Genomic DNA, 24698 nt, shown 5'->3' with positions numbered 1-24698 from the left:
CGGCAACGGGTGCATAACTTTAACTACAATGGCGTTTCGTCGAGAAAAAAACCAAATCATGCTGGGGTATATTCGTCATTCAAAAAGAAGAGGAAGGCGCTCCGTCGAGGAAGCCATGGCCGAGATGGAGTGAAGGAAGAAGACGACGACGGACAACCAGGAGGAGTAGTTGCAGTACAAATCCGAAATTGCCTAAAAACTCTACTCTTCCGAACGGTCTCTCTCTGTCTCTCTGAGAGACCATGATTGCAGAGAATGGTTTTCCGAAGAGTTTGGTGGTCGATAAGGGAAAATCCGGTGTGGAAATGGATGGTTTCCGGGATTTCGAAGATGGGTTGATCTCGAGAGAGGAGAATAAGGAGCGCGGCGATGGTGGGTCGGAGCCAAAACCGTTCGAGATCAAGTTTAGCGGCGAGGGGACGTTGAAGAAGGTGGGGGGGATGGGTTTCCAGGAGTTGACTCTGAGTTATATGTGCGATAGCGCGAAGGTGGAGAATGGTTTGGGGGTGAATTCCGCGGAGGAGTTGCGGATTGGGTTGGGGAAAGCGCGGTACAAGGGCAAGGAGGCCGCCGCCAACGAGAAATCGGCGGTGGACGAGGGTTCCGGCAGGTGGGTGGAGAGGGTTTTCCTGGAATTGGGAGGGGAACGCGAGGGCCGGGGGTTTAAGAGAGATGGTGGTAGTGGGGAGGGCGGAATCGAGGGGGAGAAAGGCGAGAAGAAGGCGAAATTGGACGGCACACCTCTCGATCTCTCGCTCGGCCTGCCCGACGTCTCCTTGTCTCTCTCATCCTTCAACACCACCTCGCAGAATTGCGACCCCCCAGCTCCGGTTCCCCGCCGGACGCGCAGCGTTCAGTCGTTTGAGCCTTCTCGGGCGAGCTCGGACAATTTCACGGGGTCGGTTTCGTATTCGATCCCCTTCTCCCACAATCCTAGTTGCTCGCTCACCATGAATTCGACCGAGAATTTTGAGCTCTCGGTGTCCAATGGTCGACTGTTTGGCCCCGGGAAAGATCAGATTTGGAACTGCGGCGAGGGGACTAATGGGTCTGTCCATAGCAGATTCAAGCCTGTTGGTGAAGTCACGGTCCATCAGAGTGGCTTGCAGGACGGTAGTGTTCATGGGGATAATCCCAATCAAGCCTCTGTTGGGGGAATTAAATTGGAGAATGATTCGGTTCTACTCAATAAGGTCGAGAGCATCGACTTCTCGAACCATTGTTACCCGTTGATGCAAGGCCAGCCCATCAAGGATGGCTTAACCAGTCTGTATAGGAACAGCAATGCCGACAGACGTTCCTTCTTTCCATCAGAATTGTCCACGCGAGCGTTGAAGGATACCCAGTCTGCGGATTCCAGAGAGAGGCTCTCACAGAGGCATAAGATTGCTGGTGACGGTCTATTTCAGAGGAACCAGCATCATTCTGGGAGTGGTCAGACTCCATCCAGGAGCCTCACTATGCCGGAGAGGCTTCTGAATGAGATTGTCTCGGAGTCGATTCCGGTCATGGCTCAAATAATGCAGGAGCTTTCAGAGGAATCACTGGAAGCAGCAAGGATCTATCTGAAGAATCTAGTGACACTACCTGATAAAAGGGAAGAGTTTGCCAGCCTTCAGAGGAGGCTCGATCGCAGATCTGATCTAACTACTGAGATGCTATCAAATTCTCACAAGGTCCAATTGGATATCTTGGTTGCCGTAAAGACTGGTATTGCAGCCTACTTATCTGGAAAGATTCATCTTCCCACCGAAGAATTGATCGAAGTGTTAATGCTTACACGGTGTAAGAATGTCAATTGCAAGAGCTTGCTTCCTGTGGATGATTGTGATTGTAAGATATGTTCCAAGAAGAAGGGATTTTGTAGTGCTTGCATGTGCCAGATTTGCTGGAATTTCGACTGTGCTTTGAATACTTGCAGGTGGGTTGGGTGTGATGTCTGTTCGCACTGGTGCCATGCTGATTGTGGTATTAGAATGCAGTGTATAAAGCTTGGACAGAGCCTGAAAGGGACATCAGGAACAACTGAAATGCAATTCCATTGTCTTGGATGTGGGCATGCCTCGGAGTTGTTCGGCTTTGTAAAAGAAGTATTTATGTGTTGTGCAACGAACTGGGGTCCAGAAGCTTTAGCAAAAGAGCTAGACTGTGTTAGAAGGATCTTCCAGGGTAGTACTGACCTAAAAGGTAAAGCATTGCATGGTAAAGTGGAGGAGATGATTGTGAAGCTTGATAAGAAACTCACTTCTCCTTCAGATGTGTGTAACAACATGCTGTCGTTTCTAAAGGGTAAAGCACTTCTCTCTAAGATTACTCATGCTTTTTTATGTGCTTTCCATTTTGTTGCCATTAATGTTCTGCAAATCAATGAATTTGATCAGTCTCTAGTTTTTGCAATATTGTGATTTAGTCTTGTTAATTGATATTCAGATGTGAACAACATTTTCTCTAGCTTCTAAAGTGCTTGATTGTATCATTTTTTGTTATGTTACTGCTGTAAAAGTTTTGTTGGAACACATTTTCATTGCAAGTGGTCATTGTCTTTTTGACCATTATTATGAAGCAGTTAACCATCAAAAAAATATGTTCTAGAATTATTATGTGCATTACAGGCCCAATAAATGTTCAAGATGCTTTCTTTGTTTTCTTGAACAAGATGTTCAAGAAGTGTTCTATTGCTGTGTTTCCTACTTAGTAATCTGAAACGCAAACTTTGATTGACATGGTGATATTCGCAAACTGAGAACATGAGGATTTCAAGAATAAAAAGCAAAGAGAAGCTGCAAAGAAAGTGGAAATAGAAGTGAAGGTTTCATGGTGTATATTAATACTAGAGACAAATTCTTTCTTGCTTAAGCTTCCTACCTACTCAAATGAAAAGTTAAACATGGTTTTTCATGGACCTCAATGAGGCCTAATACCTAATAAGCACCTTTCCCTTTCCCCACGCTTCCTCCACTGATTTGAGGAGTTCCCAAATACATGAGATCATAAGAGGCACCAAAGAGCATACACAAAAGAACACAAAAAACATAAAAAATAATCATCTTTATTGAGATAGAATGCTTATGAAAGCATTAGGAACAAATGGGGGAATTTCCTGCTTTATATAGGCTACATGGATCACCATATAGCCATTGGGATCATCCCAACTGCTATAAATATAGCCGTTGGGATCTCCCCAACGACTGTATGGCTAATGACCAAAAAGTCCTTGTGACAAATAACAAGGACACAAAAAAGGAAAATTAAATAAAGACAGGTCTGCCCCTAATGGGCAGTACTTATTACGTGTAAAATGATCAAAATGCCCCTATATGGAAAAAACTATTACAATAATAAAACAATTAAAAATATATATAATATATACATATCCACTCATATATATATATATATATATATATATATATATATATATATATATATATATATATATATATATGAATCAATACATTTTAACATCTAGGACATAACATAATTCATTTAACCGAAGATAAGAAGCAACATATTTACCCACAAGAACACCAAGAAATAAAATAAATAATTTTTATTAATAACAAACAAATAAAAAATTACAAATGAACCTCAATACAAAAACACTCAAACACACCCCATATATACATCCATCATTTCTCACCTATACAACAAAAGGATGAGCAATATATAGAGGAAGATATAACAGCTATTAGAGCAAATCCTAACGGCTAGTTTGTCAAACTAGCTGTTACAAACCCCAACAGCTAGTTGGTCAATCTCATTTGACCAAAAAGAAAAGTAAATATATAAATAAAATTACAAAATTTAGTCATCTTGGATAATGACTAATAATGATAAAAATAAAATCCCTCTTCTACCCTAAAAGTGTACAATATGTATACTTATCCTAAACTATCCTTTTACTAAAATCTAAATCACAATCCCTATTCTACCCTAAAAGTGTATAATATGTATACTTATCCTAAACTATCCTTTTACTAAAATCTAAATCAAAATAAGTATATTTATTATACTTGGAATTACAATGATAAAGAAAATACAAAAGAAATACAAAGCAAAATATCTATAAGTATATCCTACTATACTTAGGTATATAATACAATACATATATCTTAACACCCCTCCTTCAAACTTATGGTGGACAACCAAAAGTTTTCAAACAAAATACAAGGGACAATAATAGATCTTCAATGGCTTCAAACAATAATTTTTATGGTGAGTCCTTCCAACAACAATAAATCTTCTAAAGGAAACTCCTGATCATTATTAGGAATCCAATCTTTCAAATCTCCAAGGAGCATTACCCCAATCCATGACTTTGATTAGATTCTGCATTGAGATAACGAAACGAGACAACAACTACAACAAAAGGATTATATCACAAAATATAGTAAAAAAACAAGAAAAAAATAGTATTAGTTAAATATATATGGAGAGAGAATGGCCATACACACCAAAGACATGAGAAAATACAATATAAATTACAATCATTTAAACAATCAAGAGAAAATTTATTAAAAAAAAATTAAAAACAAGTACAAGAACCAACAACTGAATACATGTAAGAAATACAATTGACCTTTCAAACAAGAGTTGCTAAACATAATTTCATATCTCAGTAATTCTAAGACATCCATAGTCATAAAAACAACACATTTCCAAAGATAGTTACAAGATATTAAAACACTAGCGACAAAAAATAATCACCTATCAATGTAGACTATCAAGAGGCAAGCATGCTCAAACAATATTTCAATAGACATTTCATATGAAAATTTAAACCATCAACAATTTTAAACAACTATATCAAATTGTCAATAAGAAAGAATCATATAAGAGCAAGACTTTAATATCTCAAAGAAATGCAAAAGCTTAAAGGATCATAACAATATACACTTTAATAACAATAAGAATAGTAGTATAAAATAAATACATTCAATATATATCAATCTATGCAGACAAGGCATATTATAATGCATAATGTATGCTAATGGAGACTCCAAAAATAACCATTTCCCATAGAAGGGCAAAAGGACAGCGGAAAAGATTAAAAAATACATGAACAAATTTTAAAAAACTCACATATAATAAATTTTAACATCATAAGAAACAACAAGAATTTTCACAAATCCCAACAAGGTTTCTTAAAAACAATAACTTTGTTCTCCACAAGCAATAACCTCATTGACCTCCAACTCAACATTTTCAAAATCCGAGTGTATCAGCACATAGGACAAGAGATAAAAAAAACAATGTCAGCAATAACCATAAGAGTGACCATGCACCAGCAATATCAGCTATGTAAACTGAGAGTAAAAACTAGCTACAACCACAAGAGGTGCACACACTTCACCTCACACATGGTTGTAAAACTATAAACAACATCATCGGCTACGTGTACACAACTCACCACACACATGGTTGTAAAACTGATAAAACAAGATTCTGGCCACAGAAAAGGTCACTCAAATAAGAGGAGAGAGGAAAACAAGTGAGGTGAAAAATCCTATAATGAAAACAAACTAATATCAACAAAAAGATCATAAAAACAAGTATTCAAATAAAGGCAAGAGCAATAAGAGATTTAATTCCATGGTCATAACAACAATAGTATAACCATCACAGATAAAGATCAATACAAGCATCCAATCACAATAAATTACACAGGCCAAAGGAAACTCACAAAGCCAGAGATCAAATCAACGTCAGTTAGAGCCAAACCGAGTGCCAACACCACAATCATAAACCAATAATCTAAATTGATACAACAACGAAGTGTTGATCGCCCAAAATGCCCGATGCTCAAGCTCCACGGGGAGGTGGCATGCCTTTCCGAAAACCAGGCGGTAAGGGGACATTCCAATGGGGGTCTTAAATGCAGTCCGGTAGGCCCACAGTGCATCATCTAGATGCTGCGACCAATCCTTCCTGTCAGGACAAACTGTCTTCTCTAAAATCCTCTTGATCTCCCTATTAGAAACTTCAACCTGACAGTTGGTTTTTTGGTGGTACGGCGTAGCAAACTTGTGATGCACAAAGTACTTCCTCAGCAAAGAAGCGACATGCACGTTCCGGAAATGCTTTCCGCCATCGCTGATGATCGCCCGTGGCATCCCAAACCGACTAAAAATATTTTGCTTAATAAACTTAAGCACCACTTTATGATCGTTGGTTTTGGTCACCGCAGCCTCCACCCACTTCAACACGTAATCCACCGCTATAAGAATATACATGTTACCGAATGACGGAGGAAATGGGCCCATAAAATCAATGCTCCAGACATCAAAAATCTCAACAACAATGATCGAGAGCAAATGCATCATATCTCGTCGTGACACGCTCCCTGTCTACTGGCAACAAATGCAACACTTGCAAAATTCATAAGCATCTTTGTGGAGGGTTGGCCAATAAAATTCGGATTGAAGAACCTTGGCTGGAGTCTTTCGACTGCTTTAATGACCTCCACAAGTCAGGGAATGACAAAAGGTAAGAATGGACTGAACCTCATCCTCTGGAACACACCTTCGAACCACCTGATCTGTACAATACTTGAACAAATCTGGTTGGTCCCAGTAATAATACTTAACTTGCGCAAAAAATCGATCTCTCTCATTCTTTGACCAGTGTGCAGGTATCTGTCGGGTCGACAGATAATTAACAATATTTGCGAACCAGGGCCAACGCACAGACTTCACTGCCATAAGTTTTTCATCCGAGAAAGAATCACTAATCGGTGCTTTATCTGTATAAGACTCCATAACCAGACGTGGCAGATGATTCACTACTACATTTTCACTACCCTTCTTATCTCAAATCTCGAGATCAAATTCCTATAGCAGCAAGATCCACCGGATCAACCTTGGTTTAATATCTTTCTTGCTGAGAAAATATTTCAATACAGCATGGTCCGAGTAGATAACTACTTTGGACCCCAGCAAGTAGGATCTAAACTTGTCGAGGGCAAAAACTACTGCAAGTAACTCTTTTTCGGTGGTTGTATAATTCATTTGAGCATAATTCAAGGTCTTACTCGCGTAGTAAATAGCATAAGGCTTCTTATCGATTCTTTGCCCCAAAATAGCCCCGATAGCGAAGTCTGATGCGTCACACATGATCTCAAACATCAATGTCCAGTCAGGCGACCTCAAAATAGGAGCAGTGATCAAGGCGTTCTTTAGTGTCTTGAACGGCTGCAAACATTCTTTATCAAAAGTGAATGGCACGTCCTTTTGCAACAAAGCGCACAACGGTCTGGAGATTTTGCTGAAATCTTGAATAAATCGCCAATAAAATCCGGCATGCCCAAGAAATGATCGCACTTGCCTCATAGTCGAAGGAGTCAACCTTGCGATTGACTCAACTTTCTCTTGGTCCACTTCAATGCCGCGATTGGATACATTGTGTCCTAATACAATTTCCTCCTGCACCATAAAATGACTCTTCTCCCAAGACAACACGAGATTAGTCTCCCTACAACGTTGAAGCACACGTGAAAGTTTATGAAGACCATATTCAAAGGAAGAGTCATACACAGAAAAATCATCCATAAAAATCTCTATGACATCTTCGATCATGTCGGAGAATATAGACGTCATGCACATTTGAAAAGTTGTCAGGGCGTTACATAGCCCAAACGACATACGACGAAATGCGAAGGGTGCTAAACAGACAGGTAAAGGTAGTCTTCTCCTGATCCTCTGGATAAACTACGACTTGGTTATAGCCGGAATAACCATCAAGAAAACAATAATAGCTCTGGCCGACCAACTTCTCCAAGATTAGATAAATAAAAGGAAGAGGAAAATGATCTTTACGAGTTACCTCATTCAGCTTCCTATAATCGATACAAATACGCCACCCTGTAGTGGTCCGCTGTGGAAACTCTTCTCCCTTCTCATTTTTTACCACAATGAGTCCAGACTTTTTAAGAACAACTTGAACTGTACTGACCCACTGGCTATCAGATATGAGGTAGATAATACCCGCATCAAGCCACTTGATATCTTCCTTCTTCACGACCTCCTTTATGTTCAGGTTTAGTCGTCGTTTCTTATCCCTGACTGGCTTATGCTTCGTATCGGTATGAATTCGATACATGCAGAATGAGGGATCAATCCCTCAGAGATCAACCACTGGCCACCCAATAGATTCTTTATTTTCATACAACACCTCTAACAATTTCTTCTCTTGCTCATCAGAGAGGTACGTGAGAGAATCACGGGAAGGGTCTTCCCCTTTCCCAAAAATGCATACTTAAGCATGATCGACAGAGGCTTAAGTTCTAAATCTGGAGGAGACATGATAGATGATGGTGTTGGACTCTCGACCAAAGATGGGAGAGGCTCAAAACCATCTCTCCGTGGAAATGTGGTCGAAGAAGGAAGGGAAGACCTGACATTCAAACTACCATTACCTATTTTCAAATCCTCATCTCCTACTCTATACAAATCTACACATGATGTTATATACAACTCAGGTGTCTCTTCTAAGATCTCATCAATAACATCAATAGAGAAACACTATGAGTCTCTAGCAAGTCTCATAGCCGCATTGAATACATTTAACCTCACTTTCTTGTTACCAAATGACAGATCCAAAGCTTTTGTTTTACAATTGATGCAAGCATTGGCCGTTGCCAAGAACGGTCTGCCCAAGATAATCGAGTTTGTCTCTTCTCATCTATGCCCTCCATGTCTAGAATGATGAAATCGACTAGGAAGTAGAAATCTTCGACCTTCACTAACACGTCCTCCAGAATGCCACGAGGCACCTTTAAAGAACGGTCAGCTAGCTGAAGGGTCATGGGTGTCGACTTCATCTCCCCTAATCCAAAGTAATCATAGAAGAAACCAGGAAAAATGTTGGCTTTCGCTTCTAGATCTAGCAATGCTCGCTCCACCTTGATTTCTCCTATCACACATGAAATGATGGGTGCACCAGGGTCCTGCAACTTGGGTGGTGTCAGGTGCTGGAGCACCTGACTCACCTGTTGATTAAGCACGACCTTGGTGGGGGTTCTTTCTCTAGCTTTCTTCTTCTGAGTGCAAAGTTCTTTCAGGAATTTTGCATATGCGAGCACTTGTTTAATGGCATCAAGGAGAGGAAGGTTAATCTGGACATTCTTGAAGATCTCAAGCATGTCCTGCATCTTTGCAGGATTGCTACCTGTTGGCATCTCTAAAGCTCCAGGATAAGGTGGCTTGGGGATGTGTGCTGATGGCTCCTCCTCCTGACGAGAAGATGCACCCATATCCTGATGATGGCGACTGACTGGGATGGACGACTAAGCTGAAGTAGAAGGCGCAGAATGTACAGGCTGCTCTGCCGTCCTACTGGGTTCTGAGGCATGAAAATCACGTCCACTACGCAACGCCATGACAAATTTGGCTTGGCTATGCTCATCCTTAGAAACAAACCTACTCATTACTTATTTCTTACCCCTCGGATTTCTCAATGGCTGACTTGGTAAGGTCCCCTCCATCCTCCTGCTGAATGACTCTACTAATTGCCCCACCTGCGTCTCTAGCTTGAATAAAGACTGGGTCTGCGAACTCATGATCTGGTCATATTTCTGGAACGTCTGATCGTATCTCTGCTGATTCTTGTCATTGGATGTCTTCATATCCTCACAAATCCTCAACAAACGCTTCTCCAATGAAGGAGGTACATCAGGTGCAAATAGAGACGGAGACTGGGAAAACAACTGACACTGGAAAGACTGCTGCTGAGGTCGGACCTGATGTGTGGACGGTTCTACTGGCTGCTTCTAAGAGAAATTAGGATGATTTTGCCACCCTGGATTGTAAGTAGTAGAAAAAGGATCATTTTAAGGGTGAGTGAAGCCCTGCGCGGCTTGAACTTGCTTTGCTACAAATTCAGGATACTGAGGTGCCGAAGGGCACTCAGTAACCTCATGAGCTGCTACAAAAGTATCTCTCTTGCGGGCCGAATCACAAAATTAAGGTACGTTCTTGGAACCTTACCTTTTTACTTCATGTCGGTTTTTAAAATTAAAAAAAATGACCATACAGTATGACAAATATGATGCATTTACCGAAATGCCCTACAATTTTCGCTATTCTCTCCATGTCCAAAATCATAAATATCTGGTTTTAAAAAGACTTTTTTTATCCTTCACACGTGATTTCTTAAATATATGTGAATTTTGTCTCAAATATGTGATTAGTTTTTACAGAACAGTTTCTGTATCTCTCTGATCTGATGTCAAAAACTTATATTTTTACAGTCATTGGAAAGTAAACCCCTCTAGGGTTCCCATTTCTACGTTCAAAAATTGGAATAGAAGCATGATTTGCAGACTAGAACAGATACGGTTACACCTTTTGTCGGTTCTATGCTATTTTTCAGCCACATGTGCTAAAAATCAAGAAAAATAGAAAAAAGAAAAGCGATAGATCACGATGTTAGCTTTTCAATTTCACCAAGATCACCTTGATCTGATGAGTGATTGGGAAGAAATATCCTCTGGAAGATAAATTGTTCGGTTGTTCCAGTTTGCAGAGCATGTTTCTATTTCGGTTTTGGATCTAAAAAATGGGAACCGTAGAAGGGTTTTCGACTCTGACTCAAAACAAGAAAGTTATAGGCCTATGTCTCAGCTTTCCAACAATTATAAAAATGCAGGTTTTTAATGTCAGAGCAGAGAGATACAGACCTGAGACAAAAATTACTTTGCAAAAAATATATATGCAATTTTCGCATATATTTTTTGTAATTTATGTTAAAATGTATCTAATATATATATATATATATACATATATATTAGATATATACATACTGTATATTACATTAATACCCGATAGGGGTATTTCTGTAATTTCACATAGTTGTTTTAGAAAACAACTATTTTTCTTTTTTTCCAAATGTAATTATTTATTTTTGTTTTTATAATTTCTTTTTTTTCGGTTTTTGAGGACCTAAAGGGGCTCCAACATAGAGTCGTTGGAGCCCCCAACGGTCACAAATGTGACCGTTGGGGGCTCCCAACGACTCCATGGGAGCCCCCTTTTGGCTCTCCTTTTGAGGCCCTTTGGCCCTCCTTTTTCCTCCTCTTCTTCTTGTATAAATAGGGGTGAACCCCTTGTGTATTATTATTCTTGAGAGCTTTCCTCTCTTCTCAATAAGAGGCTCTTTATATTGTTGCCTTCTTAAAGGCTTGTGCTTGTATTATCCCTTTGTGGATTTGTGATATTGTCTCTTTTATTCATTGTTGTAAGTGCTTGTATGCACTCTTTATATTTCCGCAATATCTCGTTACATGGTATCAGAGCCACTCGATTCTTGAAGGAAAGGTGTGGTTCGTGTTTTTCATATCTAATAGATATCTTCTCACTTCTTGACAACATCATGGAGACAAAGATTGACCTTTCTTTCAAGCTCAATGGAAAGAATTATATGATGTGGGCATCGGCAATGGAAAATAATCTCAAAGGGAAGAAGCTTTGGGGTTTTGTCATGGGTTCCATTCCGGAACCCAAGCTTATGCTCACGAAGATCGAAGAAGGTCAAGAAAAGGCTCTTGAAGGAGATGCTCGCCTCAAGGCCATTGAAAGTCATCAAAAGGAAGTGAAAGATTGGGAAAGCAATCACGCAAAAATCCTTGCATGGTTTATGAATAATGTGGAGCTTAAGGTATGTGCTAATATAGCTAAATTTCGTAGGGCCAATGAGGCTTGGTCCTTTATGAAGGGTATGTATACCCAAAAGGATCTTGCAAGAGCATATTTCTTGCAAGAAAAGATTAGAACCACCAAGCAAGGTGATTCTAGCATTCAAGACTATTATAGTGCTTTAAACCCACTATGGGATGAATTGGCTCTCTTAGAGCCAAAATGGGTTTCTATGGAAGATATTGATTTAAGGCAAAAACAAATGGAACAAGAGCGATTGTTTCAATTTCTTTTTGGGCTACGTCCTGAATTTGAGCAAGTGAGATCTTCACTTCTCCATAGATCTATTTTTCCTCCTATTGAGGATGCTATTGCCGAAATCACTTAAGAGGAGACAAGGCTTGGCATGAGTAAGCATGTTGATGAAGTCCTTGCGGTATCTAAACCGGGTAATAATGTTAGAATCTATAAGCCTCCTCATTTTGGGAAACAAGGAAACTACAATGGAGGAAGAAAAATGATTGGTTGTCATTATTGCAATGAGCCGGGTCACATTAGACCCGCTTGTCCTAAGCTTATTGGAACCTTCAAGCCTAAAGTGGCTTCTCTTGAGTAAACCACCGCCAAAGAAGATGAAGGCAAGAACAATGACATCAAAGAAACTCTTGGACAAATATCTATGGCTCTCCAACAAATGCTAAAAGTTTCTTCTTCCACATCGGGTGCGGCTATTGCTTCATCATCTTCACCCGGTACGTATTCTTGGATCCTTGACTCCAGAGCTTCTTTTCATATGACCCCTCATGAAAATGCACTTATTGATGTTTGCACCAATTCAAAGGACTCTTGTGTCTCTACGGCCGATGGAACCTTTTTAAAAATTTCAAGTATTGGCTCTTTTAAAGATTCAAAAAAATTTTGTGTTCCAAAAGTAAGAGTTGTTCCTAAACTAAATTTAAACCTATTTTCGGTTTCTCAAATTGCCGATCATGGATGTGAAATATCTTTCTCATCTAATGGTTGCTTTGTGCAGGATCTCCGGTCCGGGAAGCGGATTGGGCAAGGCCATAGAAAGGGAGACCTCTATTATATGGACCATCTTGATCTCCCTACAAACTTTTTTTGTTCTTATGTCCAAGAAAAAAACATGGAAACTTGGCATAAAAGACTTGGTCATCCAAGTTATTCCAAAATGTATCTCTTTCCTTTTGGAAACAAATTTTGTAAGGAAAAAGAAATTAATTGCAAAGATTGCATTTTTGGAAAAATGAAGTCTATTCCATTTCCAACTAGAACTTTTCTTTCATCAAGGCCTTTTGAATTGGTGCATTCGGATGTTTGGGGGCCTTCTCCGGTTATGTCTTAAGGAGGTTATTCATATTATGTTACGTTTATTGATGATTTTACTCGGTATGTTTGGATTTATTTCCTTAGTCATAAATCGGAAGTATTTACTTTCTTTAAAGATTTTCATAAAAAGGTTCAAAATCAATTTCAAAGTAACATATCTATTTTAAGATCCGATTCCGGTGGCGAATACTTATCTCACGAATTCCAAAACTATTTAACCCAAAATGGCATTTGCCATCAAAAGTCATGTCCTAGGACTCCACAACAAAATGGCCTAGCGGAAAGGAAACATAGGCACATTGTTGAAACCGTTAGAACATTACTTATTTCTAAGAATATTCCATAGAAGTTTTGGGCCGAAGCCGTCTTAACCTCAACCTATCTAATCAATAGAATGCCCTCTTCTAAATTAAAAAATGCTTCTCCCTATGAAAAACTCTTTAAATTTTCACCCGATTTCAATCGTTTATCTCCAAAAGCAATTGAATGTGTGTTTCTAGGATATGGAGAAAATCAAAAAGGGTATAGATGTTATGATTTTAAGAATGATAAATTGTATATTTCAAAAGATGTAACATTTCTAGAAGAAGAAAACGGTTTTGATAAACTAGAAGAAACAAATGAAATTGACTATATATTCTTATATGATCTTATTGATGACATACAAGAAGATTTTCTTAAAAACATTGATGATTCTTGTGAGGTATCCCCTCTTGACATAACACCCTCAAATGATAGTGATTCTAATATAAATGTTCATGATAGCGATACCAGTATAAATGTTTACTCAAGAAGAAATCAAGAAAATCCTATTAGTGCCCTTGAAAAATATTCTCAAATTTTTGAGGAACCACAAGTTAGGCATTCTTCTAGAATATCAATACCCCCAAATAGGTTTGTATCCTATGATTCCTTAACTCCCAACTATCGGGCATGTTTAATAACCTTACACTCTTATTTTGAACCGGCACACTATAATCAAGCTAAATCTATACATCATTGGGTTGAAGCAATGCAAGTTGAACTTAATGCGCTAAAAAAGGCCAATACTTGGGAAATAGTTAATCTACCCTCACACAAAAAACCTATTGGTTGTCGCTGGGTCTTCAAAGTTAAAACTAAAAGCGATGGCTCTTTAGAACGATATAAAGCTAGATTAGTTGCTAAGGGATACTCCCAAGAATATGGCATTGATTACGAAGAAACATTTGCTCCCGTAGCTCGAATGACCAGTGTTAGGACTTTAATAGCTGTCGCATCAACCAAAAAATAGCCTATTTATCAACTTGACGTAAAAAATGCTTTTTTAAATGGAAGTTTAAGTGAAGAAGTTTACATGGATCCGCCACCCGGAATTAATATTAAGCAAGGTCAAACACTTCGGCTTTTAAAGGCATTGTATGGTCTTAAACAAGCTCCTAAGGCTTGGTATGATCGTTTCAGTGATATCATGGTAAAGTTAGGATTTCATTCTTGTTATACTGACATTGCTCTTTTTGTTAAAAATGCAGGTTCTAGTATCGTAATTTTGTTGCTTTATGTTGATGATATGATTATCACTGGGAATGATCAAAGTAGTATTGTTAATGTTAAAAATATGTTAAAAGATAATTTTGATATGTCTGATTTAGGTTTTCTCAGATATTTTCTTGGAATTGAGGTTGCATATTCTCCTAGAGGATATATTTTGTCACAGATGAAGCTTGCTGCAGATATATGCTCTAAGTCTGGGATTTCTGATGATAAGAAGGTAGAGACTCCCGAGGTTATTAATGCCAAATTGCGATTAGAGGATGGGGTTCTTCTGGAAGATCCCACACCTTACAGACAACTCGTTGGGTCTCTTACCTATTTGACCATCACCAGACCAGACATCACTCATGCGGTTCACTCCGTCAGTCAATTTCAGCATGCTCCTACAACTGTGCATATGAGTGCTGTTCTCCGGATCATCCGCTACATTCGGAATACCATCAATAAAGGGCTATTTCTATCCTCCTCTTCTTCCTTGAATCTTCTTGCTTATACTGATGCAGATTGGGGAGGTAATCCCAATGATCGAGTCTCAACTACTGGTTTTTGTGTCTTTTTAGGGGACTCGTTGATTGCCTGGCGATGCAAGAAGCAGCAGAAAGTTTCACTATCATCCACTGAAGCTGAGTACCGGGCGATGGCTACTACGACAATGGAACTTGTATGGCTTCGCAGTTTACTTAAAGACATGGGAGTTGATATTACTGAAGCTTCAAAGCTATGTTGCGACAACAAGAGTGCCATCTATATTGTGAGCAATCATACTTTTCATGAACGTACAAAACATATCGAAATGGATTGCCACTATGTTCGTGATGAATTCTTACGAGGAACTATTGCTCTGCCATATGTCACTTCAGAATATCAGTTGGCGGACTTCTTCACTAAAGCCCTTCCGGCTCCTCGCTTCATGTTTCTTCTTGGCAAACTTTCCGTCATTCCCCCGTAAAGTTTGAGGGGGGGTGTTAAAATGTATCTAATATATATATATATATATATATATATATACATATATATATATTAGATATATACATACTGTATATTACATTAATACCCGATAGGGGTATTTCTGTAATTTCACATAGTTGTTTTAGAAAACAACTATTTTTCTTTTTTTTCCAAATGTAATTATTTATTTTTGTTTTTTTAATTTTTTTTTTTTTCGGTTTTTGAGGACCTAAAGGGGCTCCAACATAGAGTCGTTGGAGCCTCCAACGGTCACAAATGTGACCGTTGGGGGCTCCCAACGACTCCATGGGAGCCCCCTTTTGGCTCTCCTTTTGAGGCCCTTTGGCCCTCCTTTTTCCTCCTCTTCCTCTTGTATAAATAGGGGTGAACCCCTTGTGTATTATTATTCTTGAGAGCTTTCCTCTCTTCTCAATAAGAGGCTCTTTATATTGTTGCCTTCTTAAAGGCTGGTGCTTGTATTATCCCTTTGTGGATTTGTGATATTGTCTCTTTTATTCATTGTTGTAAGTGCTTGTATGCACTCTTTATATTTCCGCAATATCTCGTTACAATTTACTCTTAAATATATGTGATTTTCCTCCTATATATGTGGTTTTCCTCCAGTATATGCAATTTTTTCTCTTACATATGCGATTTTCCTCCTATATGCGATTTTCGCATACATTTTCACATTTATTTGACCTTCCATAAGTGCAAGAGCATCTCAAATTATTTGCATATTCTAATAAAATTCTTCAATTGACTTATTTCCTTGATGCATACTCCTCAATTCTTGAGTCAGCTGATAATGCTTTGCCCAATTTTCTTGCTTGTATACTTGTCTAATGTACGCCCAAGCTTCTTTAGCCTCCTGAAACTTGAAGAGTTTCATAGATACTCTCTGCTCTACTGAACCCAAAATCCACGCCTTGACCTTTGCATTGTTTATAACTCGTTCCTCTATTGTTTTATCAAAATCAGCACTAGTAGGCTTGGGTTTCACCTTCGTGCCATCCAAGTACCCTCTAAGTCCTTTCCCTACTATTACAATTGTCATAAAGTTATCCCAATACGCATAATTTGTTTCATCCAGCTTCACTGGGACAATATGAATTCCTTCTTTCTCCATACCTCTCACAACTCTCAAAGTTGCACCGTCAAAACTCAAGAGCCAATGAAGTAATCAGTCCAAAACTAATGACTACACTTTGGATTTCATGCAGCCAACACACAATCATGCATCAAACGTGCTCTGCTGACAATCGACACACAATGATACACATCCAACCAACCAACCACACTACCAATGTTCAAAATGTAGTGGGTCATCGATTTGCTTCAGCTTTCATGCATACAATATCCATAATATACATTTAACACGCTTAACATACCAAACTTGCATCCCAGCAAGTCATTCCCAAGGTCGATGGCCTTTAATAACCTCTTTCACAGTTACCTCCAGCCACCACCTCAAAAATCATTAAAACCATGGTTTTAAAACTAGTTGACTTGTCACTTGGTTCATCCTTGAGTGACCCGTGACTTGGCCAGGTCATGTTAACTTTATATTTTATATAAAATATATAAATATTTACATACTATGTATATTTTATAATATTTTATCAATATATTATATATAATATGCATTATATGATAAATTTTTATAATATATTTAATATATAATATTATTAATATATGTATAACCATATTTGTATATATAATATATGAAATTATATATGAAATATATTATATATGTATATATATGTAGGACTCGCCCATGACTCGGATGACTCGTCCATGACTCAGCCGAGTTTTGTACAAAACAAGTTTGCACTCGCTTTTGACCCAGTAACTGGGCGATCTAGGCTGAGTCAACTGAGTGACTTGGTTGACGTGGTGAGTTTTTAAACTATGATTAAAACCGCCTTCAAATCATGAAACAAGGCACACAAAGTATAGTAGTATACCCAACAACCTTCTACAATAAAAATGACCTAAATGGGCCCTTTTTGGGCAACCCAATTCACCCATAAGATCAAAATAACCCAAAAACACGAATCTGGACACTGTTCACCATGAAACTTAGAAAATATTGAAAAAATTGTAGAAAATCAGATATAAATCTGAATCTTGAACTCCTAAAATCATCCACTACCAAAGCCCTAACTAAAATCAGGCAAACCACAATTTTTACCTCGGCATAATGATGTTAGTACCTTGAGATTCATGTCCAAGAATAGTGCGGTCTGACCCATAATCTTGACTAGCATAAGAAAACTAATAGGGTTATTGGGTTTCTTATGACACTCAGACCAGCATGCTATTTTGCATCGTAATCACTTACCCTCACTCACCAAAGTCATAGCAAAATTGATCGCAGAATGGACCAAGATTAGGTCTCTTGGAACCTATTCATCTGGTGTCAATGTCATGGCAGTTTCTTGACAACAGGGTGGCAGAGGTGGTGAAAGAGTTGGGGGAAGCGGTGATTTGAGTATTGGAGGAAGAAGTGAACCGAGCTCTATTCAATGCCACTACTGTAAGAATTTTGGTCATATGAAAAATTATTGTCTAATTCTCAAGAAAAAGAAAGGGTGAAGATTAAAAAATCAACGGTCTACAATTTAAAAAAATAATCAATGCTTAAAAAAAACATTTTTTTCTCAAGAAAACATGATCCAAGTGTGATTTCCTAGCAAATCGATCATGCAGAACACATCTGTAGGGTCAGATTTTTGAAAAACAACCTGAAAACCCTTATCCAAGCTCAGTAGGCACGCAGTAGGCACAAAAGGCGTCAAGCACATACCCATATATATATATATATATATATATATATATATATATATATAGAGAGAGAGAGAGAGAGAGAGAGAGAGAGAGAGAGAGAGAGATAAAACTGGACTTGGTTTGGGTTAACTGAATCTACTTTTAGACAGATATGGACTGAGGAAGCAGTGTCCAAGTGTCTCACCCGCATGGGTGCCGGTGCGGTGCCCTGTTAGAAGAGTCCGTGTTGCATAGCATAGGGAGCAGTCCAACAGCTAGTTGGACTGCCCCACTGTCATTGACTAAAAAACAAAAAAGAATAAAGACAAAACAGTAAAAAAAAAGGGTAAAAGGCATGTGCAGTCCCTAGTAGACTGTGTGACTCACTGGGCACAGCCTATTACACAGTGAAAAGACAAATTACCCCTAATGGGTATTGCCTATTACAAACTCACCTCAATCAAGCTAAAAGAAAAAAGTGATGGAGCCTTAAAAGAGATAGTGTGGTGAGCTTAACCAAAAGCAAAAAGGCCACAAGAAAACCTTGGAAAACACTTTCCAAAAAGAGGTTATGAATAAAAGCTGATTTGAAAAACAAAATTTTCAAATCAGATTTAGCAAAGGGAGTTTGAAACCTCTACTGAATTAAGGTGCAATCATATGCTCAACAAGACAAGATACAAGCATATCACTTAAATCCTCATGAGAGGCTATAAACAAGACATTCATAAGTCTTACAAACCTTATGCAATCAAAGGCAATTTAAGAGGGACATAGACAAGAGTGAAATGATCACAATCTTATTAGGCCAAAAACACATAAAGGACAAGGAAGAATGTGCAGGCAATACAAATAAGCCGCTAGAGGTAAATAGCTCAAGAACATACACAAACACAACCCTTTTTTATTAATCAAGAATTCTCACAAAGAAAGATCATAATCAAACCTTACAAGATAATTTTGCACATGTAATGAAATAGCCTTCAATGGAGCAATAGTACAAGGCCACCAAGGCAAATACACAACAGCCCCTAAAGGGCAATAGCTTACTCACAAATCCACTAAGGGCACTCATATAACAATTTTATTAATAACAATATGCATTCAAAAGATCACATATGGACACGAATACGATGCCAAAAAATATAGATCACAAAAGGGATCAAATGCCACAAACCAACCACAAGAGTACACATGCTCATGAAAGAACTAATTACACAAAAGAAAAGGATTCATGCATATATACTTTAAATTCAAGATTCATGAATACTCAAAGTGCTTAAATATGGACATATGGCATAAGGAGGATGCATGAATCTTATATTTCAAAATCACAAGAAATATATTATAAATTAGATACATAACTGTTCATAGAACCATTATAACATAAACCATGCATTCATACTAAAACACATGCTTTTCTTCATAAACATTCATGAAGCAATCAAGAAAAGAGACCACACATCTAATTTAAACCATAAATAAGATCATTATCAAGAAACCACAAATATATATATTTATATATCTAAGCACTTAAAGAAAATAAATGACTCAAAGATCTAAGATAATAATTACACAAAAGCACATATGCACCTAAATAGGCCAAAACAAGAGAATAACAGCTTTGAAACCCAAAACAAAGAACAAACTTTAATTTACGAAATCACAATAGTCACCAAATGGACATTCATGAAAAATCAATAGCAATGAGCTCATACGCAAAAATAAGAACACAAGAAATTTTATAAAAAAAAACAAAAGAACACTCTCTCACACACAATGTATGAGAGTATAAAAAACAAAAAAAAAGATTTGAAAAACATACTAAAAATAACTATGAGATGCATACCTCGATCAATGACACCTCACGAAGTACGTACCCAAACAAGAAGGTCCCAAGTCCATGGCCACGAACATCAAGGTGATCTACCCTTGCTATGATACCATGTCACAAAGTGGCATGGATCCCGAGACACAACTGAAAGACATACAAAAAAGGATCTAAAGCATAACATAATTCATTTAACCAAAGATAAGAAGCAACATATTTATACACCCACAATAACATCATGAAATCAAATAAATAATTTTTATTAATAACAAATAAACAAAAAATTACAAATGAACCTCAATACAAAAACACTCAAACTCACTCCATATGTACATCCATCCTCTCTCACCTATACAACAAAAGGATGAGCAATATATAGAGGAAGACATAACGGCTAGTTGTTAGAGAAAATCCCAACAGCTAGTCTGACTAGCTATTAAAGCAAATCCTAACGGACTAGCTGTTACAAACCCCAAACCCCAACGGCTAGTTGGTCAATCTCATTTGATAAAAAAGAAAAGTAAATATATAAATAAAATTACAAAATTTAGTCATATTACATAATGACTAATAATAATAATAAAAAAATCCCTACTCTACCCTTAAAGTACACAATAGGTATACTTATCCTAAACTATCCTTTTTACTAAAATCTAAATCACAATAAGTATACTTTTGTATATACTTGGAATTACAATGAGAAAGAAAATACAAAAGAAATATAAAGCAAAATACCTATAAGTATACCTTAAATGAACTTTATAGTCCCTGTCTGCCCAATGGCCACTAAATGAACTTTAGCATCACAAATATTGGGGTTGTATGCCAAAGCATGCATAACAATGTAATGTTCCTTTTATAATGAGAAGCAAATCCTGAATATATTTACTTACCCAAAATGTGTTTGATTTTAGTAAAAAATAGCATCTTTTTATGTTACAATTTAAAAATGAGCTGTCATTTATAAGCTATCTCTCAATTCAATTAAAGTAGATCAGCTGTAGTTCCTTCCTGCAAGAATCACAATTCAAGTGAAAAAAATTCTGTTTAATGAAAGTATGATTCCTGCATCCAAAATTCGCATGTACTTGAAAGTGTGCTTTCCATTAAATGAGAAGTTAGGACTAAACAACCAAAGAGATTCAATGTTGCTCTTGTCTGTATGATTATCAGTATATGATTAAACCAGGTTAGAATTAGATAGTACCTACACCCTAACTGAATCAGAACCTCTCCTTACATATATGCATGTTATACGCGTATTGAACTAGCAGGAAAGCATGCAGTAATGTATGAATAAAACATATGCTTATGAGATAATCCTTTGGTTGTTTATGTAGGTCATTTTTTCAACATGATCATTGTAATTTTGATACACATATTTGTCAATGTCATTGTCATTTTATCAACAAATATTTTGTATAATTATTGAATTTATTTAAATATGTTAAGGTGTTTAAGTATTGTTTCTTAGATACTACTGCTTTCTATTTTTAGAATGTTTGCTTCCCCTCTCCCCCTTTAGGTCACACTCCATTCTTGCTCCTTGCAACTAATAGGTTAAGTATTTGTTTGTTGTATGAGAGTTTGTTTGTTTGCAAGAGTTTGTGCATTATGCATTAGTCATAGAAGGTGGCTACATGTCATTAATCATAAACTTGAAAAGGGATAGCCTCTTGCTGACTTGGGTAAAAAGTGAATCTTTGCGTGTTGGTGGTTGAGGAACATGCTCACAGTTATGTGAGGTATTTTGATTCATTAGGCTTCTGATTAACCCTAATTTGGGAGGAAATAGGATCATCAGGACACTGTGGACAGGGATGGTTATTATGTAATTGTGTTGTTTTTGCTTTTCCATCACCAAAATATATCGGATGTAAACCTTTGATGGATAAGTTTACATCCAAATACGAACATAAAAATGGCTCAATCAACTATGTGTGCCTAACAACAAACAACAACAACAACTACGCCTTCATCCCAAAATAATTGGGGTCGGCGATATGAACCAAAAAAGAAAATCATTATGGGTCTTCCACATGAATCCTTCTCCTCCAATCATTTCTATCCAATGCCATGTCCTCGGTGAGGTTCAAAGCATTCATTTCCTTTCCTATCACCTCCATCCATGTCTTCCTAGGCCTACCCCGACCTCTTTTAACTAGTATATTTTCCCATTTATCCATCCTTCTAACTGGAGCATCATTAGGCCTTCGCCGAATATGTCCAAACCACCGTAAATGATTCTCTCTCATCTTATTTTCAATGGGTGCAACGCCTACCTTCTTACGTATCTCCTCGTTCCGAATCTTATCTTTTATTGTATTTCCACACATCCATCTCAGCATACGCATCTCGGCTACACTCATTTTTTGAATATGATGTCTCTTGACAGCCCAACATTCCGTACCATATAGAAAAGCAGGCCTAATAGTCGTCCTATAAAACTTTCCCTTCAACCACAATGACATTCTACGATCGCACAACACTCCAGTTGCACTTTCCTTGAAAAAAATAGGTTTTAAATGGATGGGCTCATGAAACATAGAATTGGCAGAATAGGTGAGCAACCAGACTTGCCACAAAAAATACAGCATGATGTTGCCTCCAAGGAATGATTCTTTGATCTAACAATTTGGGACCTATGTTCTTGAGCAAGAACTTTCTGCAGTGATGGAAACATTTTCTTAGTTTCAGATATTTTTCCATTTTATGTATATGAATTGCTTTCATTTTTAATCGTTATTCGCTTTTTGGGATATTTGTATAGCTAGATTGGGCCTATCATAGATAAGACAATATTATTCTCTTCAAGATTGTGTTGCTTACCTGCTATTGAAGTCTGAAAGTCAAAGTTATGCTGCCTGATGATGTCATTGCATAGAATGTTAAACATTGTAAAGCTGAATACACTGTCTAATCTTTACCTCCAATAGCTGGATCAGGTCATTGGTTTAACCATGGGTTTAGTTATGTTGTGCCATATCATTGGTCCTATCTGCATGCTGAAGTTTCTTAGACAATGAGCAATAGATTGGTGGACGATATTGAAATTTTGTGTCACACCCTGAAAGTATGCACTTCTCTCCTTACTGAATTAGCAGCAATAAGTAAACAAACATTGCAGCCTTTGTACTATGTAATGTGGATAGGTTGATTTCAAAATCTTATGTCCTGATAAAGTTTGTTCTATAGATATTTTATGTGAAACACATTTAATGCATAACCATTGGTATTCCTTTGTGAAGTGGGCATAAGCTTCTTATCTGGAGTTTTCAATATGTGGCATAGCGAACGTTGAAATTTTGTGTTGATAAGATTTAAAAGGAATGAGTATGCCAGTGCTACACTATTTGGTTTGAACTTTGAAGCCTTGAGACTGGCTGTTCTGATGGGTGACACTCTTGAGGTGCATTTGTTCCTGTTTTTCTGCGACTTCTAATGAAGCTCAGTTAGGCATGTCAGGCTTAAACTAAACCATGTGGTTCCTTCTTCCAAGTTTATATCTCCATGGTAGCAGATATTTATGGAGAGAACTACCACTTTGGATTGCCTATACATAGAAATCTGCATATGTGAAACTCATTTTTCTTGCAATCTAACATGATGTTCACTCATAAATACAGATGATGTCGCTGAGTTTGGTTTATCCAACAACTCAACAAGAGACTTGGCTCAACCGTGCCAAAGAGGAAATGCTTCTCTTCCATCGGCGCCCTCCACTACTCAAGCCCCTACTCGTAACAAGAGCTCTGATTTTAAGATTGATGCACCACGAAGCACCTATAACATAGGCAGAGTTCTGCATAACGAAACAAGAAATGAAACAGATTGGAAGCTCATTGTGTCAAAGAAAGACGAGTTTGATAGCTTGGAAAGCATTATTAGGATCAAAGAAGCAGAGGCAAGGATGTTTCAGACCCGAGCAGATGATGCTCGGAGGGAGGCAGAGAGCCTTTGTAAAATATCACGAGTCAAAAGTGCAGAATTGGAGGAAGAATATACATCCAAGCTTGCTAAGCTATGCTTGCAGGAATCAGAGGAGAGGCGGAGAAAGAAGCTGGAGGAGTTGAAACCCTTGGAGAATTGTCACTGTGATTACATTAATATGAAAATGAGAATGGAAGCTGAAATTGCAGGTTTACTCGAGAGGATGGAAGCGACAAAGCAACAGTGGATGTGAATTCTGTAGTCACCGTCTTTTTCTTTTTCCATTCCTGCATAATAGTGCAGCTTTCTGTGAGTGGTGCAATGATGTTATGTAACAACTGCCTTGTACTCCATGCTTAATTTGTTAAATATAAAATATATAGCAAGTGAGATGGATGAAGCCCACTAGGAAACTATATTAGAAACCGGTTGAGCTTGATGTCATGTTCTTTTACCAGCTTCTTCTCTCTCTCTCTCTCTCTCTCTCTCTCTCGTGTAGATTAAGATAGTAGGGATCCATTTTTCGTTTGTATTTTTTATTTAGATACTGGATCCTAGCATGATCCATGATTGTGATTAAGAATTTTCTCAAAAATTAGGAAGTTTGTCTGAATTAAGAAACTTGATGACAAAAATAGGAACTTTCATCCATATATAGATGAGAGGTGTAGGAGACTACAAACATATGTTATAGGATGATTTCTGGATAT

The 24698-nt window shown here is 37.7% G+C and overlaps 1 protein-coding gene across 1 annotated transcript; it reads left to right on the top strand.

Annotated features, from left to right (window-relative positions):
• The first annotated feature begins 41 nt into the window (after positions 1-41).
• Positions 42-24378, top strand: LOC149816277 (protein OBERON 3-like). Its single transcript, XM_089987613.1, has 2 exons — positions 42-2289; positions 23685-24378. Exons 1-2 carry the CDS (start codon positions 243-245, stop codon positions 24239-24241), a joined length of 2604 nt encoding a protein of 867 aa, XP_089843739.1. The 5' UTR covers positions 42-242; the 3' UTR covers positions 24242-24378.
• Positions 24379-24698: the final 320 nt, after the last annotated feature.

The sequence above is a fragment of the Nuphar pumila genome, chromosome 14 (genome assembly GCF_984573655.1).
Source record: "Nuphar pumila chromosome 14, dmNupPumi1.hap1.1, whole genome shotgun sequence".
Lineage (NCBI taxonomy): Eukaryota > Viridiplantae > Streptophyta > Magnoliopsida > Nymphaeales > Nymphaeaceae > Nuphar > Nuphar pumila.
This window is presented reverse-complemented; position numbering and strand designations above follow the sequence as displayed.

Excerpts from the sequence above, each read along its gene's own strand:
- LOC149816277 (XM_089987613.1), top strand. The coding sequence starts at position 243 with ATGATTGCAGAGAATGGTTTTCCGAAGAGTTTGGTGGTCGATAAGGGA. Across the intron at positions 2,290-23,684 it reads CATGCTGTCGTTTCTAAAGG|ATGATGTCGCTGAGTTTGGT; the intron begins GTAAAGCACTTC and ends TCATAAATACAG.